At 39.0% G+C, this 22,517-nt stretch overlaps 1 protein-coding gene across 6 annotated transcripts in view; it reads right to left on the bottom strand.

The window, feature by feature from the left end:
• Positions 1 to 22,517, bottom strand: part of HECW1 (HECT, C2 and WW domain containing E3 ubiquitin protein ligase 1) — a 274,097-nt gene that overhangs the window by 55,253 nt on the left and 196,327 nt on the right. For 4 of the 6 annotated variants that reach the window (XM_087713122.1, XM_087713121.1, XM_087713124.1 and 1 more), the window contains 5 exons: positions 19,388 to 20,761; positions 18,254 to 18,355; positions 8,629 to 8,779; positions 2,519 to 2,649; positions 138 to 259 (listed from right to left, as the gene is read on the bottom strand). In XM_087713122.1, the coding sequence (XP_087569248.1) occupies positions 138 to 259; positions 2,519 to 2,649; positions 8,629 to 8,779; positions 18,254 to 18,355; positions 19,388 to 20,761 (1,880 nt within the window). The remainder of the gene's footprint in view (positions 1 to 137; positions 260 to 2,518; positions 2,650 to 8,628; positions 8,780 to 18,253; positions 18,356 to 19,387; positions 20,762 to 22,517) is intronic. The other 2 variants (XM_087713123.1, XM_087713126.1) reach the window with 1 other exon arrangement.

The following is a 22,517-nucleotide window of genomic DNA, read 5'->3' as shown; positions in this document are numbered from 1 at the left end:
ACAATAATGTAATACACATTACCCTTTCATAAATCATTTGCTTAATTAAGAATGATGCATGTGAGAAATAAAACACTCCCTAGAAGATATCATTAAAGTAAGTCACCAACCTGTATTGCAGAGAATCAAATACTTACATAATTTGCATGCAGCAGTGTGAAAAATTCAGGATTGGTAATGAACTTTACAGCTGGTGACTGCAGCAATAAAGTGATTTTTTGAGAATTCACTGGTGAAACAGATATTTCTCTCCCAATTTCTGAAATAAAATGGTAAATGTATAAATTATAACAAAAAGATATTTATATCATTCCAGTCTTTGTATCTTTTGCTCTCTCTTATTCTCTGAATGATTTCCTGCATAATCCTTCTGCACTCCCCAATGTATTGCTTAAAATGTTTATTATTACCACTCTTTTCCAATAGTTAGGGCCTGTGTTTTCTTACTATACTAACTTTATCTTTAAAAATAATTTTCAATGTAGTAAATTTTTATTTAATACAATATTTACCAATTACTGTTAAAGATTAACAGTGTTTAATTAATTGTTAGAAGATTAACAGAACAAAATGTATACAACTATCTGAAAGCTACCTTGGGTCTCTAATTTATATTTCCAACAAGCTTTTAAAAAAACTCTATTGAACACTTAGTATATCAATATCGGTAAAATGAAAATATATTTTTGGATAATATTCACAGTCTTAATTTCACACCAATACTATATTTCTATTCCACAACAATTAAAAATATATAAAAGTTTACTAAAAGACATTCCAAAGATTGCTGATATACTTAGAAATTATATCTTAAAAATACAGTTTTAGAATAAGATCAGTAGATACCATGTGCCATGGTGATGATGATGATGATGATGATGTTGTTGTTGTTGTTGTTGTTATCCATTCACTTGTTTCCGATTCTTGGCTATTGATATGGGCTAGGTCTCTCCACATCATATGCCACCAAATCAATATTAATTCTTAATGACCAAGTATAGATGCATATTTTCCCAAGACAACCTTTCTACCAAGAGTGCAGCAATTTCAGGTATAATTGAGTACATTTACTTTGCTGCTTGTTGTTCTCTTATTCTCCTTTCATCAGTGCTTTCCAGCATTATAGACATATTCATAAAACTAGATCTTTGCACAGTATCGAAATATAATGATTTGACCTTGGTAATGTGTATCTCAAGAGGAACTCTGCCTTGATTTGTTAAATGATCCATTTGTTTGTTTTTGTTTTTTATTAACTATAATATTCTCAGAAATCCAACACCAAATTTTAAAAGATCTCATTATAGGAGCCATGGTGCCCAGTGATTAGAATGCAGTATTGCAGGCTAATTCAGCTCACTTCCAGGAGTTTGATTCTCATCAGTTCAAGGTTGACTCATCCTTCCATCCTTCCAAGGTCATTAAAATGAGGACCCAGATTGTTGCGGGCAATGTGCTGATTCTATAAATTGCTTAGAAAGGGCTATAAAGCACTATGAAGTGATATATAAGTCTAAGTGCCAACGTATTTCCTGCTTTTTCAAAACCCAAATTCCAATTTCATAGTGCACAGGGAATATACTTGCCTTCATGATTTTGAACATATAGCCTGCATATTGAATTTCTTTTCCAAGACCATTGTTCTTCTAATCAAATATTAGTTTTCATTAGTGTTGATCCTAAAAGGAACTTCAGTATCATCATTATTAATTCTAAGGCTGTTTCCTATATCTGTTGTCATTAATTTGACCTTAGTCCCATTTTTTCCCTTTGCTTCTTGATTTGTTACTAGAACTTGCAGACCATTATTAGGTATTAGAAAAAGGCACCACTTGAAAATAATCTGAGTTTGTTGTGGGAGACAAATCACATCTATGGACCATCTTCTCTTGAACTGAAAAATATTTTCCAACTTCAGAAGTCTTTTTTTCAAAGAACAATTCTAATTTTTGGACATTCACACATGCATATAACCTCTATTTGGTTATAAAAAATATCAAAGAAACAAGAATTTAACCATGTTTTTTGCAATAAAAGCAGACACAATATGCTGCAGGGTAAACAGAGATGTAATGAGTACACTCTTTGAGGAGATATTACATTTTCTCTAATGCCAAACATTGTAATCACAGTGTACAGAAAGTGACACATTCATTGCAACAGAACTTAAAACTTAAAACACAAAAACTAAGCCAAAACCAAGCTTTTATTACTTACAAAGTGTTTGGTCTAATACCAGTTGATACACTTTTTGATTTTCTAACATGCAATGGAACTGTCTATGTCTATTTAGAAATGATTTCTATAATGATGATGACCACCTCAGAATTGCCTCACTTGCAAATTGAAATGATAGAGTTACTGCTAAGAATTTAAGCCTTTGTCCAAAGTTGCTCTTTCTCCTCTTAAATGGAGTAGTTATTATGTTTAAATGTAATTTATTTAACATTTTAAGTGAAAAATATTGTATTTTTAATGCAAAGTGAAGAATACCATTTGGCCACACAAAATGTCTTACCTGTATTTGCCTGGGAAGGATCTGTTTCAGAATCACTGCTTCCTCCAGGAAGGAGTCTTTCCACACGATTGCTGACAGTAGCATCCTCTTCTGTTCTGTCTGTAGCAATAGTTCGCTGTATATTTTGATATCTGGATTTTGGAAAAAGGAAAGAAATAGAAATATATTAATCATCTGAAATTAGGAAAGAAACTTTCCAATGTGTCTGTGTGTCTACATTTAAAATTCAGCTGGATTGAGAATTTTAACTGATGTGAAATTATTGCCTTTTTGTTCAAATATATACAGTAATATAAAATATACAGTTAAAGGCATAGAATTCAAACTAAGTATAAATCCATAATCAATTAAAAATAATAATATAAAAGAATTTTAAAATGTGTACGATCATTTAAAATGCCTTGTTAATTGCCAAGTTAACTTTATCAAACAAGGCTTTTTGGTCAATTAAATATAAAGCCAATGCTGCTGATAATTTGCTCCATTTGGACTTCCTGGGAGGAGCCTGCTGGTGGTGGCAGCAAAAAAATCAGCTGCCTCTGAATTCCTGGCTACGTACCTGTTTAGAGGATCTTCCATCTGACGTCTTATCAGGTTTTCTTATCCTTCAGGCAAGAAGGAAAGAAGAAATTGTTTTGCTGGCAAATGCTCTTCAATTTTTGCAGCTTTTGTGCTTGCAGGGAAAGGGGGGCTAGCCCAAGGCAGAACGGCTGTCCGTGCTGGGAACTTCAAACTGCCTTGTGCAGGACAAAGTAGGTCTCCCCCACTCAGTTCCAAGTTTTGTTTGATTTAATCTTATCACGAGCTGAATCCATTTCCGTGGACAATAATTGTTTATCAACATTTTAGCTTCTTTTCTTTTTCTCCTCCGAAAAATTATTTACTTAGAGGCTTTTAAAATGGCGCCGAGCAGGCTGGTTTCTCCGGTAATAATGAACACTTTTTGTTAATCCTCACAAGAATTCACAAGAATTCAAAACAAAAGAGATTGCTTATCATATGTTTTGGTTTCACAATAGGCCAGCAGAAGCTTTTTAATTAGTTTCATTTCTACTCCTTCATTAACTTTGCTTATCTGGAAGTTAAATGGTGATGAATCTGCTGAACGGTCTTGTTACAATGTTTACTCACTGAAAGTTCTGCCAAGCCTTAAACTTCAAAATAAAAGCCTCTTTACTTAAAGCTGCATATTCAGGCAATAGAGTTTTATTAACTGCAGGCAGATAAATTTTGAAATGGCTTTAAAACCAAATATTAACTTGAAGTTGTAAATTTTTTTCTTATTACTATTCAAAATACCAGCTTCAATTTTGTAAAAGGCTTTCTTATCCAGCTGCGTTACAAGATGCCGATTTTATAGCTTCTGCGTTTGATATATGACACACTCAATCAGCTCTATTCTCCTGAAGACTTCTCCTTATTAACTGTTAAAAGTCTATAAATAGTATCCCATTTAAAACCGAGGGGAGCAGAGACTTTGTTTGTTTGTGCGTTTTTTATAATGGCTCCCAAATCGAAGCAGTCTAAGCGTTTCCTTAATAATACATCTCAAGAAATTGTTACAAAATCGCTGCCCTTGCCTCCCACGCCCTCTACTGGAGATCTCTTAACGCAAGAATTTCTTTTTGAAACCCTTAAAGAGTTCAGACAGGAAATTAAACAACTTTTATCGGACTTATATGATAAACTGGACGCCAAGATTGCTCAAACAAGGGAAGATACGATCAGAGTTATGACTGTTATGACAGATTATGTTTCTGAAATGGAGGACAAATTGGAACTTTTGGAAAAAACTAATTCTAATTTGACATCTAAAATTCAAACGTTACAACAGGAAGTTGAAAATGCTCAAAAACAACTCGTTATGATAAATTACAATAAGACTGCGTTTGCAATAAGAGTCAGAGGATTGCGTGAAAAGGAACAGGAGAACTTGAAACAGACCTTTTTTGAGGCTTTCAGACGTTCGGTGGGAAGTCCGGGATTTAACTTTGATTGGCAGATTCAAAAAATTTATCGCCAGAACTCGTGTGTAGCAAAACAACGACAGCTTCCGAGGGACATAATTATATATTTCACCACAAGAGAATCCAGAAATGCGATAATACAGAAGTTCTACAATAACAGGCTGCGAATCGATGGACAGGACTTGATTGTTTTTAAAGAAATACCATCTCAAATATTAAGAGCAAGGAGAGACTACACTTTCTTAACTGAAAAACTCAGAGATTCTCAGATACAATATAAATGGGAAGTGCCATCTGGTATCACAGTCACATTTGAGAACCAAAAATATCGTCTCAATTCTATTTGCGAAGCCCGAGATTTTTACAACAAAACTCTGAAGGTGGGACTTCCTGACTCACCCGGACTTGGAGAAAGACAAGGAGAAGGAGAAGATAAGTAGCGGGACATGTGGCTACAAGGCGGAGGGTGTTGCTTTCCCCTTCCGGAAGGGCAGAAGAGTAAAGAATAAAGATCCAGCTATGCTTTTAAAATACTTCTTAAATTTTTAATTTGAATAAAATTTCAGGACTCCTGTCTGGTATAAAATGACAAAGCTGTATACCGATGAAGAGATATTGAGACTGAAAGAAGCGGTGCTGAATTTGGACAAATATTGTATGGGACATATATAAGACTTGTTTGAATCTTAATTTAAACTGCGCATGATCTATTCTTTGTGGCGAGGAGAGCGGAGATCGTAGTTTTTTTGGATTGTGGTTTGGGATGAATGGAGTCGGGTGGCGTGGGGTAGATGGAAGGGTAGTGAAAGTTCAATTAGATTACCTTGATCCAGAATGTAAGCTGATTTTTGTATAAATTGTTATTTGAATACAAGGTTAAGAAAGATTATCTGGAGAGTCCACACAAGGGTGGAGTAAATATGAGAGGAGCAATGGATGAGGATAAAATATATATGCGGACACGGGTAAAGGCAGGATGGGAGGTATAGAATTTATATGCGGAAGCAGGTAAAGATATTGTTTAAGATTTTAAAAATAATGAGAAGCTGAGGTTAATGTTAGAGAGTATATTGACTTCTCTTTCTTGGGGGGGGGTTTCCCCCCCCTTTTTTTCCTTTTTATTATTCTTTTCTTTTTTGTTCTTTATTTTTTTTTATTTTTTTTTATTTTGTAACTTCTAATCTATTTGGTTTCAATATACTCCAGACTTTGCTTGATAAAGAACGATGCCAGGAATGGGACCTGGGAAGTCGGAAGGGGGTCAGGTAGGGGGGTTCAGGGGGTGGGTGGGGGGGAGGGTGGAAATATAGACTCAATTTTCAGAACAATGAATGCACTTGGATACTGTTGCTTTTTTTTCCTTTTTTTTCTTTTCTTCGTTCTTTTCCTTTTATTTTTCTTTTGTTTTAGTATAAAACAAATAGACCAATGAATACTAGAAATACACCGAAGCGAGGTGTAGAGGGAAAGAAGAGGGGGGAATTAAGAGGGAGTGAGAAGGGAATGTAAGGAGGGTGAGATGGTGGGAAGGGGAGAAAGGAATGGCTGAGGGAGAAGGGAAGTAGAAGAGGGGATTGTTGGAAGGGGGAAATGAAAGTTGGAGGGGTAGAAGGAAGGGTGTATGTAGGATAGAAGTGTTATGAGTTGTTTATTGTTTCTTTTTTTTTAACTGCACAGTATTTAAGTGATTGTATAAAGGAAAATGAAAATGTAATAAAAGATAATTTGCTCCATTTTATTTTTCAGAACGAAAGTAATACTTTGGAAGGAATAGAACCATTAAGTAAAAATCTAACTAGCTGTAGATATCAACAACAGTGTGAAAGAGAAAAGGATAACTAGATCAAGGTGAGTGAATTTCAGTGACATGTGGTGAGGCTCATGGCCAGTGAGGCAAGTGGGCAAAAGCCGCCCTGACTCTGCCAGCACCAGCCGCCCCCGAAGCCCCAACACGTCCCGCTTTATGGCTGGAAGGCGCACCGGCACTTTAAAGTGCATGCCACCGCCCCGGCCATACAGCGGGACCCGCTGTATGGCCGGAAGGCGTGTCGGCACTTTAGGTGCCGACACGCATTCCGGCCACCCCAGCAGCATGGCTTTAAAAAAATTAAAAATAAAGTGCCAGCACACGCGCCAGCAGAGGTGGGTAAACACACACACACACACACACACACACAAACACAAATTACTTATAATAATACAAATTACAATTACTTACAAATTACAATAATTTTGAATTCCTCCCCCCTCTGACCCAGGACCCACATACCTTTTCCAGCTGTGTCACAGAGGATTTCAACTCTCCTCTTGTCTGCCATGATGAAAATATAAAAAAAGGTAAAAAGAAAAAGGCAAAAGCTGCTACTGCCAGAGCCTCCAATGGATGACTCTGCTTAACTGTTTAAAAAAAGCCTCTAAAAAAGTGCCCTCTGCAGGAGGAGGCAAGAGAACCACGTGCCTCCTTTGCATAAGGAATTTTTCACCTTTTAACCCTTGCTTAACTCTGCTCAAGTGATCATAAAGATAGAGTAAAGGAGGCACATGATTCTCTCGCCTCCTCCTGCAGTTAGGCACTAAGCATAGTCATCCACTGTGACTCTGGCAGCAACTACCTCAGCCTTTTTCCTTTTAAATTTGTTTTTCTTTTTCATGATGACAGTAGTGAGGCCCTGCCTCCCCTGACTGCATGTCCCTGGTGAATTTGATTACAGCAGCAAACGTGAAATATTGGAAGATCTGAAGGGGTATTTGGGGACAATTCTTTCTGGAGAACTCCTAGGCAATCACTAAAAATTGACACAGATTTGATGGAAAATAATAAAAAAAATCAAAATAAGTTTCAGCAGGAGTTTTTTTAGTTTTAATAGTTAAAACTTCAAGCAGACCATATTTAAAAATATAGGCAAGAGTAAATGATAATAAGCAATTATGTTGTAGTATTTACCCAACAGGCTTGCAAATTCTATACTACTGTTGTAATATATAACTGTTTTGAATCTTACAGCATTTGGCTGGAAAAAATCTACAGAACTATCAGAACAGAGACACCAGAAAGACATAAACTGAAGACTCATATAATCTTGTTCAGATCTTTTACAGAGAATAATTTTATAAGGCTCACAGATGTCTGAATTCATGTAACTTCCATGGGACTATGATAAGTAATAAAAATGCCTTCTTAAAGCCTTCCACCTGCATTTGATTTTTGCCTTCCAAAAGGCATGGAACATTTAAATTAAATTAAATTAAATAGCAATAGCACTTAGACTTATGTACCACTTCACAGTGCTTTAGAGTCCTCACTAAGTGGTTTACAGAGTCAGCATACTGCCCCCGACAATTTGGGTCCTAATTTTACTGATCTCAGAAGGATGGAAGGCTGAGTCAATCTTGAGCCTGTGAGACTCGAACTGCCAAATTTCAGGCAGCCAGCAATCAGCAGAAGTTGCCTGCAGTACTGTTTAAGTACATCTTATTCTGTGTTAATTAGGCAGAATAAACAGTTAAAATAAAATGTACCTACTTATATTGATTTCTTAACTTGAGTCAGTGGGATTTTAATAATCTTGAATATTTTCCCTAATTGGAAAGAAGGGTATAACCTTTTGTAATGAACAACGTTTAATTAATTTAGATGTTTGGTAAGCTACATTTACTTTTTTTTTTTGCCTTAAATTCATAAATTATTTTACAATTTTATATGTTACTTGACTTTTTTGGCTAGAAGTTAGTCTTGATTCCAGTTTGCAGAAATGAGAATTATGTTAAGAGCCATTTGAATTGAAGTTGTTTTTTGGAACACTATTGTATACTTTATCCATTGAGACATTTACATCTGCACTCAGTGACTAACCTTGGGCATTTATGTTGGCACAAAATAAATGAAAACTGTCTGCCAAATATTAGACATTTATAAAACTTTGATCAGATTCACTGAACAAAACAACATTTTATATAATCATTTTTAATACACAGACACAATATTATATCTCTTCGGTTATAGCAAGATATGTTTAATGAGCCTTATTGGGCAAATATATTGTGTATTTCCTCTGTAAGTTACTGTCTGCTAAGGAACAGAAATGAACATACATATTTTTTTCTTTTTTCTTTTGCCTATTATATTTTGGCCCAAAAACTTACCGCCGATTGAGTTGCTCCATTTGTTGGATTGATCCAGATCTGCGTATTCCATCAGGAGTAGCTGCAGCTGTAGGTCGTTGCCAAGTTGTGGTTCGATTTATGTGATCCACATAAAATACTCGTCCATGACTGTCTATTCGAGCTTCCCAGTCTTACATTTGGGGGGAGGGAGTGTTGGAGGAAAGAAAAAAACAAATTAATTTTAATTGGAATATCCAAAATATTGATATTGAAAATGTAGCCTATAGATGTCGTATTTGCCCTAAAATTTATAAAGTTACGCAAACATATTTACATAAACCAAATGAAAAAGCGTATTGATCTATTAAGCAGAGATTCTATCAAAAAACATTACAATCAGTGTAGAAGCTGATGTATTAATCTTATAATCTTAAGCCATCTTGGTAAGATATATGATGTATGACAGCATATATATGATTAATAAGTAACATGCAAATATTTAAGAATGTTTACTACATTCCCAAATTGCATTTGTACTCCCACCCTTCCCAGTTCTGACTGTGCAATTATTGTGATCTAAAGTAATCATTAATAAAGCCCCAAGTTAGGCCAATATATCATTTCAAAGGTTTGAATTAGGGATATATCAAGTGAACTAGTCAGCATAGCTAATCTCATTGGGGGAAATGAGAAAATAATCTAAAATCATTTCTACAATTTTGGTCCTTGGATTTCCTAATCCATTCTCCATCATAAAGTCAGAAGTTAAAATGGAAAATCTATATTTAGAGCACAATTTCCTATAGTTGTTAAGTCTTAGGAAAGTTGAAATCCCTCAGTATTAGAAATAATACATGTTCTCCATTCCAATGGAGCTGTTCTGGATAATGAAATGATCAAGGAAGACCTCACACATACAATGTATCTCTCACTAAAATTTATATATTGCCATATAGTTTCCAAATTAGGGTTAATATCTCAGTAAATAATATATAATAAAATAAAAAATAAACATGTATATTTAAACATACATTTTAAGAGCTAATATTCTGCAAGAAATAGGAAATCCAAAAAAATCAATTTTACTTCAAATTTTGCCTTATTTGTAACGTTTCCATTTGTTTGTAAGAATATTTTATAAAAAATTGAATGTTATTTTTTAATCATGGATGAAAATATACATAACAATAAGCCAATAATAGGATATGCAAGCTCAGTCCCAGGACAGGCCATCAAGATCCTGAGAGAGGGGCGGATGCTACCTGTTGGAGAACCATGCATCCAAAGGGCGCATCTGCCGATGCGAAGACGTCTAGCAGGTAGTGACGGATAAATGGGGCTGGAGATAACCACGTGGCTACCTGGCAAATGTCCTCGAAGGGGGCTCTGGTAGCTCACGCCGCCATAGTGGCGGCGCTCCAAGTGGAATGGGCCATGATCCCTGATTGGGGAACCTGACCTGAAGCCTCATAGGCAGAAACAATAGCCTGTCATAACCACCTGCCAATTGTGGCAGAAGACACCCTGGCTCCCAAGGACCTGGGCTGAAAAGAAATGAAGAGAGCCTCTGATCTGCAAACCGCCGCCATGAGATAAATACGCAAGGCGCGGCAGACATCCAGTCAGTGCCACAGGCGTTCTCTCTCATGAGAGAGCAAAAGTTAGGCAGGACAATTTCTTGTGCCTTGTGGAAGGGAGAGTTGACCTTCGGGAGAACATAGGGTTCAAATGGAGGACCACCCTATCCTGGTGGAATTGGCAAAGGTCGTCCTTTGATGATAGGGCCCCTAACTCGAAAATACGCCATGCAGATGTCACAGCGACCAGAAAGGCAACTTTCAGGGGTAGGAGTCTGAGATAAACCGTACTCAGGGGTTCAAAGGGAACTCTGGTGAGCGCTCTAAGAAAACTAAGGGCAAGTCCCATGTGGGGAACCTGTGAACAGGAGTGGGATGGAGGTTGGCAGCTCCCTTAAGAAACCTCTTAACCAGAGGAAGCTGCAAGAGAGAGGAATGACCGTCCCCGGCAAGGACTGAGGATAGGGCCGCTACTTGGCACTGTAGAGTGTTTTGTGAGAGGCCCCCCTCCAGCCCTTTCTGCAAGAATTCAAGAACCTGGGCGACCGAAGCCTCGGTCGGACTGATTTTGAAGGCAACAAACCATTTGACGAAGGTTGCCCATGTCGAATTGTAAATTTGTGTGGTGGACTGGCATCTGGAGGCCTCAATGGTAACAATAACTCAGGCAGACAGGTTTGCTTCCCTCAGGAGGCTCCGCTCAAGTGCCAGGCGGTCAAGTGGAGCCACTGAGGCTCTGGGTGTATCAGGACCCCCTGGCACAGGGCAATCTCCTCCTGAGGGATCCTCCACAGGGGAGAGATGGACAGTTGGACAAGATCCGCAAACCAGAGACGCCTGGGCCAATATGGAGCCAGCAGAATGACGTGTGTCCTCTCTACCACTAACTTTCTCAGGGTCCCCGGGATTAGAGGGTGGGAAGGCATAGAGCAGGCCGGGTGGCCAACTGCTCTTGAGCGCATCTGTCCCTTCTGCGTTCCAGGTCGGGAAGCGGGAGAATAATCTTGGAAGTTGAGTGTTTGCTGGGCTGGCAAGTCAGTCCACCAGTGGGGTGCTGAATCAACGACAAATTGCTTGAAATAAGTCGGGGTGGAGTTGCCATTCGCCGTGGTCGACTGTTGCATGGCTTAGCCAATTGGCCTGGTGGTTGGCCGTGCCCGAGATGTGTTCTAACATTATTGATGCCAGGTGCTTCTCCGCCCAGGAGCCGAGCTTCAGAGCCTCCAGCCAGAGACTCTTGGAGTGGGTGCGCCCCTGACGGTTTATGTGTGCTTTTGCGGCTACATTGTCTGTCAGGAGGAGAGCACATGATGATTGACAATTGAGTCCCGGAAGTGAAGGAGGGCCATGTGAGCTGCTTTCAGCTCCAGCCAGTTGATATTGTGGTGCAGGTCTGAGATTGTCCAATGACCTTGCACCAGCTTGGAGTTCATTAGGGCCCCCTAGCCATATAAACTTGCATCTGTAGTGATTGTGATATGATCTGCCTCCCAAATTGTAGACCCTTGTCGGAGAGCCAGAGATAGCCACCACCTCAGAGATAGATGAAATCTCAGAGACAGGGGAATGACCTGTAAGGAGTTGCTCAGTCGCTGACGTTGATATGGAATGAGAGCCCACTGCAACGGTCGGGCATGAAGGTGAGCCGTGGGCACTATCCCTATACATGACACCATCTTGCCCAACAAGCAGGCCAAGGTCAGGATAGAAACTGACCGTCTTGCACTGACGTGACGTGCCAGCAGCTGGAGGTTGGTGAGACGTTTGGTGGAAAGTTGGACCAGTCCCGCAACCGAGTCTATTATTGCTCCGAGATGGAGGATTCTTGTTGCGGGCAGAAGGTGGCTTTTGGGGAAGTTGACGGAAAACCCCAGGGCCTGTAATGTCTGGATGGTGTGATTCAGGTCATGAACAGCTTGTGAGTGAGACTGGGCCTGAACAAGTATGTCATCTAGGTAGCAATGAAGTCTCACTGGGGAGGCTCACAGGTGAGCTGCCAATGCTGACAGGACCTTGGTGAAGGTGTGCAGGGTGAGGCTAGGCTGAAGGGAAGGGCCCTTTATTGAAAGTGTCACCCGTTGTGGAAAAACCAGAGAAATCTGCGATGGGTTGGCAGGATTGGGATGTGAAGGTAGGCTTCTGTTAAGTCTACAGACGCCAGATAATCCTCTCGCCTGATCCCCGTAGGATGGACCTGGGCGAGGCCATCTTGAAGCACTTCTAAACCAGGTAGGCATTGAGTTGCTTCAGGTCCAGGATCGCTCTCCCCCCCCGAGTTCTTCGGGACCACGAATAGGTTGGAGTAATAGCCCAACCATGTTCCGCCCTCGGAACCGGTTCTATCGCCTGTATGTCCAGCAGACGTTGAATGGCCAGATTCATCAGCTGATGACGGTCCAGATCCCGGGACCAGGGGAAGGTCTTGAAGAAAGTCACGGGAGGGGAGAAAAACTCCAGACGGAGGCCATACCTGACGGTGGACCTGACCCATGCATCCGAGGTTATCCAGTCCCACTGATCCATGACCAGTTCCAAGCGGCCATCTATGGGAAGACTTGGGTTGGAGTCATTTCCCCCTGTGGAAGGGACAACTTCCCCCTCCTTGGAATCTACCTCATCTTGGTAAAAAGGATGATGAGGTTGTCTGTTGGTCCTATAGGGGGCATACCTGTGTTGATAATCAAACTCGGGTGCCCTATAGGGGGGCCTGGGAAAGGAAGTTGGATGGGTGTCCTGTTTCTTTGCATTAGAGGGTAGGATCTTCTTCTCATCCTTATTCTCTATGAGGATCGGGTCTAGGGATTCCCCAAAGAGATTAGTGCCAGAAAAATGGAGCTGCATTCCATTTTGCCTTATTGTCCATTTGCCAATTGCGCAGCCAAAGAAGCCGCCTGGAAGTCACCGAGGTTGCAAGAGCCCGGGATACAAATTTAACTGAATCCAGAGTGGCATCAGCAGAAAATTGAGTGGCAGCAATAATTTTGGTGATATCTTGCTGGAGATGCTCGTCCTGGACAGAAATGCATTCCTGCAACTGGCGCAACCACATAACAGCAGAACGATTGAAGTATGAGGCCAATGCAACAGATTTAATTGCCCATGTGGAAGCGTTGAAATTCTTATGTAACGTAAATTCTGCGCACTTATCCTCTGGTTTTAACTTCTCTGCCATATTTCCTGAGACTACGGAAGAAGAAGAAACCAGAGCAGCTATCGGGTTGTCTATGGCCGGAAGTTGCAGGGCCTGGGAGAAGGCCTGCTCCATGTTGTAGAAGCGGCGATCATTACTCCCAGGGTTGGGAAAGGTGGAAGGGCAGGCTCATTGGTTCTTAACCAAAGGGGCGGGGGAGGAACCTCTTCCTTGTTGGCAGCCATGTTGGCAAACATGGCCAAGTTAGGGTCCCTAGGCTGAGACACCCTAGGGTCTCCTGTCCCAATTTTGGTGGTCTTTTTTGCCTTGTGCAGGAAGTTGTTGAATATAGGTGGAGAGAAAAGACCAGAGAAGGCCGGAGGATCGGGAGGAACAAAGTCCTTATCCTCTGAAAACCCCATGTCGTGTTGAGTCTTCTCCCCCAGAATGGAGCCTTCACTGACTACCGAAGGGGACGAAGGTCTGATGTTGTCCTGCTTACGAGAAGCAGAAGTAGAATGTCTAGTCTGGTGATCAATACAAGGCCTACTCTTGTAGGAGGGACACGCTCCCGTTGGGAGAGGCCTGTGGTTATGCCCTTGGTAATGGCCAAGGAGATGGGGTTCTTGATACTCTCGGGAAGGAGTTCCAATTCATGCAGGTCATCCTCTGATGGCTCCAGTGGGGAAGCCTGGGGACCAAGACTTGCAGGCGGAAAGAGATCACGAGATGACCCTTCCAATGGGTCCTCCCCATCTTCCCTGACTGACCTCGGAGAAACAGGTGAGGATGGTGAAATCTCCTGTCTAGCTTGCCTGAGTGCCCTAGCAGGGGAAAGAGAAGGGGAAGAGGGACTGAAACCCCTGGGAGGAAAAACAGAAAGGTGGGAGCCAGATCTGACTGGGGATCTGGATCTATCGGGCCTGTTGGGTGGACTGGGCCTGATGGGTTGGGCCTGTTTTTCCATCCTGGCAATGTGCTTTTCTAGTGCTCGCTGCCTTCTTTGTTCATCTCTGACCATGGCTCGAGAGGGACGCTATGCAGCCGAGGGCTTGGAGTCAGCAGCCCTGGTTCTGGGCCTGTCCATCCTCTCCTCCTTACATCCCTTTGGACTTGATCTTCCATAGAATCCACCATCGCACACTCACATGCCACTAAGGAATTTGGCCCAGTAGGAATGCCTGTCGGTGTCAAGGCTGTAAGGAAGCAGAAGTGGCCATTAAATAGGTCAGTGCTACCTGCCGGCCTTGATCAGTGGCTGTGATGCAGGCCCAATTCTCTGGAAAATGGCCGCTTCCACATGCGCAGACAAAATGGCCACCGGATCCTTCTTCACCCCTCTCGAGCCTTCAGGAGTCGCGGTTCTCTGTTTAAATGCCGTGGCTACTTTTCAAGCCGCGGATGACTCTTAATAGCCGCTGCTTGCTGATTGGCTGCGGCTCATCTTTTAAGTTGCCGCGGTTCGCTAGGAAGGACAGCGCTTTGAAATAAACCACAGCTGCAGCTCGCTGTTTAAAGCCACGGCACGCTTAATCTAGCTGCAGCTCATTTAAAAGCACACGGCTCGACTTAGCATCGTCCTACTTGCTTGGGGACTTGCAGCCGCTCCCTGGAAGCTGCCAAGGTGGAGCTCCTGGGCCCCTGAGAGAGGAGGGATTGCCGAAGCAACCTTCTTATCTTGAAGACAAGATAGACGACCCATTCTCTGAGGGCTGCAACTCAATATAAGTTTTAAAATTTGTTCAGGAAGCCAATTAACCGAATTAAAACAGCAGAATATCAATAGTAAATTTTTCCTCTAAGGGAACCAAAACCAGTGCTCGGACCAAAGACTGAGAGGAAACTGGGAAACCACAGGGAATAATGGAGCATTATAAGAAAATTCCCTCAGTCTCTGGACCAATCAGGCGTGACCCCTCCCTCGGTTCTACTAGAAAACCTGTTTTTTTCTCTATGCCTTGGATAAGCCCATTCTGAAATGACTATTAATTAAAATATGGTATGTTTTGGTTTGATCTGAATTATCCTGTACAGCTGTGTTTCATGTTCTTTGTATTTCTATTTCTATATTTTTAACCAAAGGGTAATGCTCTAGAATTGGGTGACTATAGAAATAATATATTTTAAATAAATGCATAAATAAAGCTGTATGTATGCAGGCTTTTCTGCCCCCTTTATCAATGCTGGCTTTTTGGATAATTGCAATAACTCATCTTTAAAGGGATGTAGATCAGGAAAGTATGGGTATTTCAGACCACTCAGTTTTGAATATTCCTGAATAGGTCTTTACTCAAAATTCCTGAGACATAAGAGAAACATGGCTCTCAAATAAGCAAATTTATGACAGGATTACAGATATTTAGCTATACTCTTGAAATCTCTCTGTACTTTGAAGCAAGAACCATTATGTTCAATAGATTGTACTTCCTTGTAAGCATTCCTAGATCACAGTCATTAATAATGCTAATAGCAATTATATTAGCTTGTTTAATCACAGAAAACATTGGGCCATGTATTTAGCTAATAATTCATTCTTATGCTTCTGTCCGAAATATCTGAATATTATCTGGCTTGTGGTATTCTCTTAAATAACAGTTCCTTATAATTTTCAGGAGGGCCTGACTCCATGTTAATGATTACTTAATATCTAGGCATCAGTTAAATCAGTGTTTCTGAAACTTGGCAACTTTTAAGACATATGGACTTCAAGTCCCAGAATTTGGGAATGTGAAGCCCACATGTCTTAAAGTGCCAAGTTTCAAAAACATTATGTTAGATAAAGAGCTTAACACAAATAGTTCTTTCTTTATTACCTCAGATATACATCAAATTTAAATAAATGTTCTCTCAGCTTAAGTGTAGTCTACTTATTGCTATGAAGCACTTTTCAAAACATAAGATATTAAATATTGAGCTCAAATTGCAGATGTAAAACTGAATTTAAAAAATCATTCCACCGAACATTATCATTCCAATATAATTTTAAATCAAATTAAGAAAAAAAAAATACAATTTGTGCAGCAAGCTTTCAACAGGCATAAACCACTAAAGAAAAAAAAACTATATTCAGAAACAAGGAACACAGAAATAAGGTGGTGTAATAATGGAAACTAATTAATTAGTTCTTTATTTTCTTGTTAATAAACAACCCTAGACAATCCATGTCGCATGGGTCATTATTTCAGAAATACTTCCTTACCTAACCAGAGAACAAAATGATCAAGGACAAAAAACAAAACAAGAAACCCCAGTATGAGCGGGAACAACTTCTGATTTCCTGCTGGCATAACCATGGCTGACTACTCTGTGGTAACCAATGCTGGGAGCGGTTTACCTGGCCTCTGCAGGACTACACTGGGACTGATCTTTTGAACCCTGGAGGGGTTATGTGTCTGCCTGAGAGCACTGAAGCAACCTCAAATTTGCCAAATTTCATTCCCACAGGAGTCATGGATCCCAGATTTTGCAATAATTCAATACATGTGAAATTGTTAAATAACAATAACAATATACTGAGTGCCAGTTTGGTCTAGTGGTTAAGGCATCAGGTTAGAAAGTAGGAGACAATGAGTTCAAATCCTGCTTTAGACATTGAAAGCCAGCTGAGCCAGTCACTTTCTCTCAACCCAAACCATCTCATAGGAGGAGGACGGTGTGTTGGATATGTTGAATTATTTGGAAAAATAATAAAAATAGATATAAATATGTAAATAAATAAATGTTATTCTTAAACAATAACAGTAGTAAAATTTGCTCTGATTTGCAAACTGCTTGGTAAAGATTTAAAAGGAAAGACATTTTTGTCTATTAGGTGATGTTGCCATGTTATATATATATATCTTTGTTTGGCCTTAGTGTGGAAATTTCTGAGCATTAAATGGTGGCATGACTATAGATTTCTTTTGGTTTTTATTAAATTAACAAGAACAGAATCAAATCCAATGATTAGGTTGGTTAATAACAAGACTCTGAATTATTTATAAAGGTCATTATTCAAATCTTAAAGGTAACGATGTGAAGTATTATATATCAGAACATGCCCTCTAGTGGGCAACATTTATTAATACAGGACACTTTAGGAAAATTTTTAACTAAAAGTATTGATTTTACTTTACTCATTTTGCATACATATTTTGCAGAAAGATTAAAACATACAAGAAATATGGATGGTTCAATGTCTAAACCATCCACATTCATATGCTGCTTGCTGTCTGAAGATCATACAGGCAAACTTCAAATGAAGAGGCAATTTGGATCTCGTGGGATCCTCAGTATAGAATGCATTCTCTTCAAATAGTTGTCCTCTTCATCTTTGAAAAGCAACTGAAGATTTAACTCATCATAGTCACATTCTATCAGGATGCCTTCCTGTGCTTTCTGAAATGAATTGGACTTAAATGCACTATGATACCTGGGGAAAAATTCATACAGCTGATGCATACCTAAATTTGTAAAGCATGAACTGATGAGATAAAATGGACTTAAAGGGAAAGCAGAAGTAATTTTTCACTTACAGTTGAGTCTCATGTCATTCTACTTTCTCAAAAGCAGGAAAAATGTACATTCAATCAAACCCAATGTTTCAGTCTTTATTTCCGTGTTTTAGAACTGCCTTTTAAAAACAATATCGTGTCCGATAATAATTTCCTCTAATAATTATCGGTACTTTGTTATTGTTCAAAACAATGTTCTTTAAAAATACACCAATACACAAATGACAAGAGAAGAAATCATAAACTGTAATTATGAAAACAGCATAGAATCAAGGAAAACAAACGCAGCAAAAATCCTAGTTTAAAAAAAGTATTTCTGGCATAAAAGAAAAAACAAAAGACAGATGGTGGCAGGTTATATCTTAGCAAACCTAACTCTTGCGAGCTTAATATATAAGTACAGGAGATACTGATATTTACCTTTTAGAGGAGTTAAATCAAATAATATAAAATATAAATCTTACTTGGTGGAAGAGGCTCATCAACAGTTGGGTACTGATGGTGATCAGGTCTCAGTGAAGGAAGCTGGTTGATTGGCTGAGAATTATGGAGCAAAGGGCAATCACCTATGGATAAGAAAATGCAGAAGTGCATATTCACTCAAAGTTGCCACACATTGATTGCAGATGCATTGTGATACACATATGATATGAAGGTTTGGAAATGATAAGGGTTGAAAAAAGTTTGGTGTACTAATAATCTAGAAATATTTATACAGCAGATGGGTACTGAAATATAAAAGCAAAAGAAAGATCTTTGGAGGATCGATGGGTGAAATCCCCACATATAAACCCATAACAATTTTAAATACCAGGTGGGGATATAAATGTAATCTTCCTCAATTGGCACTAACTTTTCTAAGTTAGAATTCCAGCCAGCATCACTAGTGACTCTACTGCTGAGTGTTATGTGGCTTCACATGGAGGGCACCAGCATAATAAAGGAGGATACAGCATATCTGTGATGTTTGAACATATCATACAAAAACATATATTCAAGTATAAAGGAAATAAGAGAAAATTGGAGAGCTTAGTGATTCTAATCAGCCAATCTGTACTTGAAAATTTCTGAATTTGGGGGTATTATTTTCTTCTATAATCCAGGGTTAAATTTGTCCTTTATCACCTGAGGTGTATTATTCATTAACAGAAAAAGTAGACAAAGACTCATGGAGCTGAAGAAAAATGTTTAGAAATAAGACAGAAATCTTGTGACCTGAAGCACCTGATACTCAATAATAAATGCTTAGAACATGGACTGCAAAGTGGCAACCATATATTTCTCACTTTTTACACACCATACATTTGATAGTTCATTTACTATGTAAATTATCATGAAAGCACAATAAAAAAAGAAAATTCAATACCCACACCTGCATTTAAAAGTGGGTCTTTAAATCTGATATCTTACATTAAATAGAAATTCCTCTATATACAATACAATAGCAGAGTTGGAAGATCTTCTAGTCCAACCCCCTGCTTAAGCAGGAAACCCTATACCGTTTCAGACAAATGGCTATCCAACATGATATGATATGATCTTTATTATTTCTGCCTAAGTTATGATATTCAAAGTCCTCCTCCTCCTTCAAATCTAACCTTCTCTTCTGATGCTTGGGCCTGCTACTGGAGACTCTATATTTTCTGCAGTTCCCTGTAGATTTGTTTCGGGAACTACCAATTCCTCAGGCCAATGGGCAGAGCTATCCAGCTGTTCCCTGTCCAACTCAGGGCTTTGGCCTGAGTCTGGCACTGATTCAAAAGCACTATTTTCCTCCTCTTCATCATCCTGTGAAGAAAAAACCGTGCTCTCAGAAATCTTTGCACTGTCAATGGAAGAGAACCTAGTATGGCTTGAGAATCGGTTGGCACTCTCATGGCCAGAAGTGCTGTAACAGGAAGTGCTGTAACAGGAGGTACTGTAGCAGGAAGTGCTATAACAAGAAGTGCTATAACAGGATGTGTCACACACTTCATACTCAGGGTCACCATTTGGTCTAGGGCTCAGTTCACTGCCACTTTCAGTTCTTGGCCCTTCATTATCCAATGTTTGTTCATTTAAATCAGCAAGGTGTTCAATGGACGTGCTGCACGGAACAGTTCCCCGGACAAAGTTCTCTTCTACTAAGTTTTCCTGAGGTGGTTCAGCCAACACTGTTTCAGTCTCACTAACTAAATCTTTCTCAGATACTTCCTTCACTGTCAGTTCCTCGTCATTCTCTATTACACTGCCTTGTTGTTCCTCCTCCCCTTCTCCATCATCACTACTCAACTGGGCAGAAGGCAAACTGTGCAAGAGATTGTGTATTCTTATGTAGTGTGTACGAGGAGTCTCAGGCTCCCCACAAGCAGATGCAATCACTGTTTCAAGTTCTGACACAGGCAAGGAACAAGGCCTGCTTTTCCTTTTCACCATGATCCTTAGTTGTAGCCTGCTCTCCTTTTCATCATCATTCTCATCTTGGTCCTCTTGGGCTGAAGCCCCTTCATCATTCTGATTCTTCTCTAAATCCTTGGTAGCTTGTACATCCCCACTCACCTCACCAATAGATAAGGCTTCTATGCTGATAAAGATGTCACTATCTCCCTGAGTAACAGAATTAACTTTGTTGTTTTCTCTAACTTCAGACTCTGGAGGAGTGCACGCCAGCAAATGTAGTTGTTCACTGAAATCCACAGCACTTGGGGAAGGCGTTATTTCCACTGGGATAGATTCCGAGAGATTAACTGTGTCTTCTGGTACAACATCATTCTCTCTATATCGTGCTAACTCTTCTTTGAAGGAGCAGCTCAAGGTAGGTTCTTCAGCTCCGGAGTTGCCCACACTGATGCATAGTAGTGGACGTTTATTTAGCTTTTCTGAAGCTGCACTTTCTGAGGTCTCTATACTGTTGCATGCTGAGGTATTAATGGGGCTTTCTTGAAGTTCAATTGATTCATGGTCTGCAGCAATAGAGACCTCTTCATCATCTGCTAGAAGCAAAAAGAAAAGAAATATGACATATAAGTAAAATTGGGTATAAATAATATAGCCTTACGCTTCAAAAAAACCTAAATAAATATCTACAAATATCTGTTAATTACAGCTCAGAATTAAGCTGCACCTCATATATTTTAGTAACAAGTGAATTAAATGCATTTATTAAAATAAAATAAAATAATTTGGAATATCATATATAGACCAAAATGCTTAAAATATTAAGCAAGATATTAATTTTCATTATTTAAAACTGAATCCATGATCAAGTGAATCGATTATCAAATAAGCTAAAAGCCTATATATACTCACCTTGGAATAAATCTTATTGAATACAATGGGATTTTATTCTGAGTAGATATGCATAGCATTGTACTTTGGATTTAGGAGTGCTTTCCTTTATAAAAATGTAAAAGAAGAGAGAGAAATAGATCCATGTGAAAATATCAACCTATTAAGGTTAATGAGATAATTTTACACATATCTACTCAGAAACAGAAACAGAGTTGAATGGATTTATTTTCAGCTATTTGGAATTAATTAAAAGAGAATAAAGTTCAGTATTATTCTTAAGGCAAAATGATATTTCTGTTTTCATATGAATGTATGAGAAACAGAAGCCAACAAAATCCCCAAGTTGACTCAGAATGCAATGTATATGTTTATTTTCTGAGTGTAGTCAATCTTATTACTGACTTCGCAAGACATGGTGAAATTTAAAATAAATTATGTCCCATTTTTTCCTCTTTTGCAAACAGACAAATGATTATGATTAAAATCCTGGGCCATGATTTTGCTTCTTGCTCATTCATCCATGTTCAACTATATAAATTACAGGACTGTGATCTTTTGAAAATGATTAAAATATGTTTTTCTAAATTTCCGGTAAGCATGTGTACAGTATAATTCATTTAAATAACTTCCTTTTCATATTTCTGCACAAGTAATTAATTTAAAAGCAGTTACGGCTCCCTCCCCATACCTGATCCCCATTCCAGGTTTTCAAAAAAAAAATAAAAAAAAAAATGAGATTTTTAATGAATGGCAAGAATGATATTGTCTCAGGGTCACAGGTCTACAAAATTTCTTTCAAATCATTTTTGAAAGGCACAAAACCCTAATAAATTAGAAATCTAGAAATAATTATACATATATGTAATTTATTACCATTTTATCATTTAGCATTCTCTTACTATCTTAAGACACAGAATTGAATGTGGTATCTGAATTCCATTCTTCATCCAAATGTTTCATAATGATTCCAAAACTGACATGAGCCATTGGTTCTTCCTAGTGCTACTAAAGCAACACTGGGTATATGAATGTCTATTGGAATGGTACACTGTGAACAAAATGATGGCTAAGCCATCAGGTAAGTCATGGTCAGGGGAAATGACCTTTGATGAACTCTATCAAACTTAAATTTTCTAAATTTGAAAATAGCCCTCTTTAATCTTTTGTCTGTAGAATAAGTCTAGGAGGAAGTCAAGTGGAATGACGGAGGCTTCTTAAAATTACTAAGTGAATTTCAGACTTCAGCAGACCTTTAATTTCTAGTCTCCCCTCTTCAAGTCCTGCACTCGATCTACTCTATCAACCAGCATTAGCTGGTTAAGTACAGTATTTGAAATTTTACTGTGATTGAAAATTAAAATGAAGAAAGCATTTGAAATTGTGAGGCATCATTCAAAACATCCAAAGCAGGATTAAATATAGAATGCAGCTATCAGATGTTCTGAGTTTCAGTAACAT

The sequence above is a fragment of the Thamnophis sirtalis genome, unplaced genomic scaffold (assembly GCF_051295495.1).
Source record: "Thamnophis sirtalis isolate CommonGarterSnake01/CBP01778 unplaced genomic scaffold, rThaSir2_p1.2 scaffold_4, whole genome shotgun sequence".
NCBI lineage: Eukaryota > Metazoa > Chordata > Lepidosauria > Squamata > Natricidae > Thamnophis > Thamnophis sirtalis.
The sequence above is the reverse complement of the archived record's forward strand: the minus strand, read 5'-3'. Positions and strand labels throughout refer to the sequence as shown.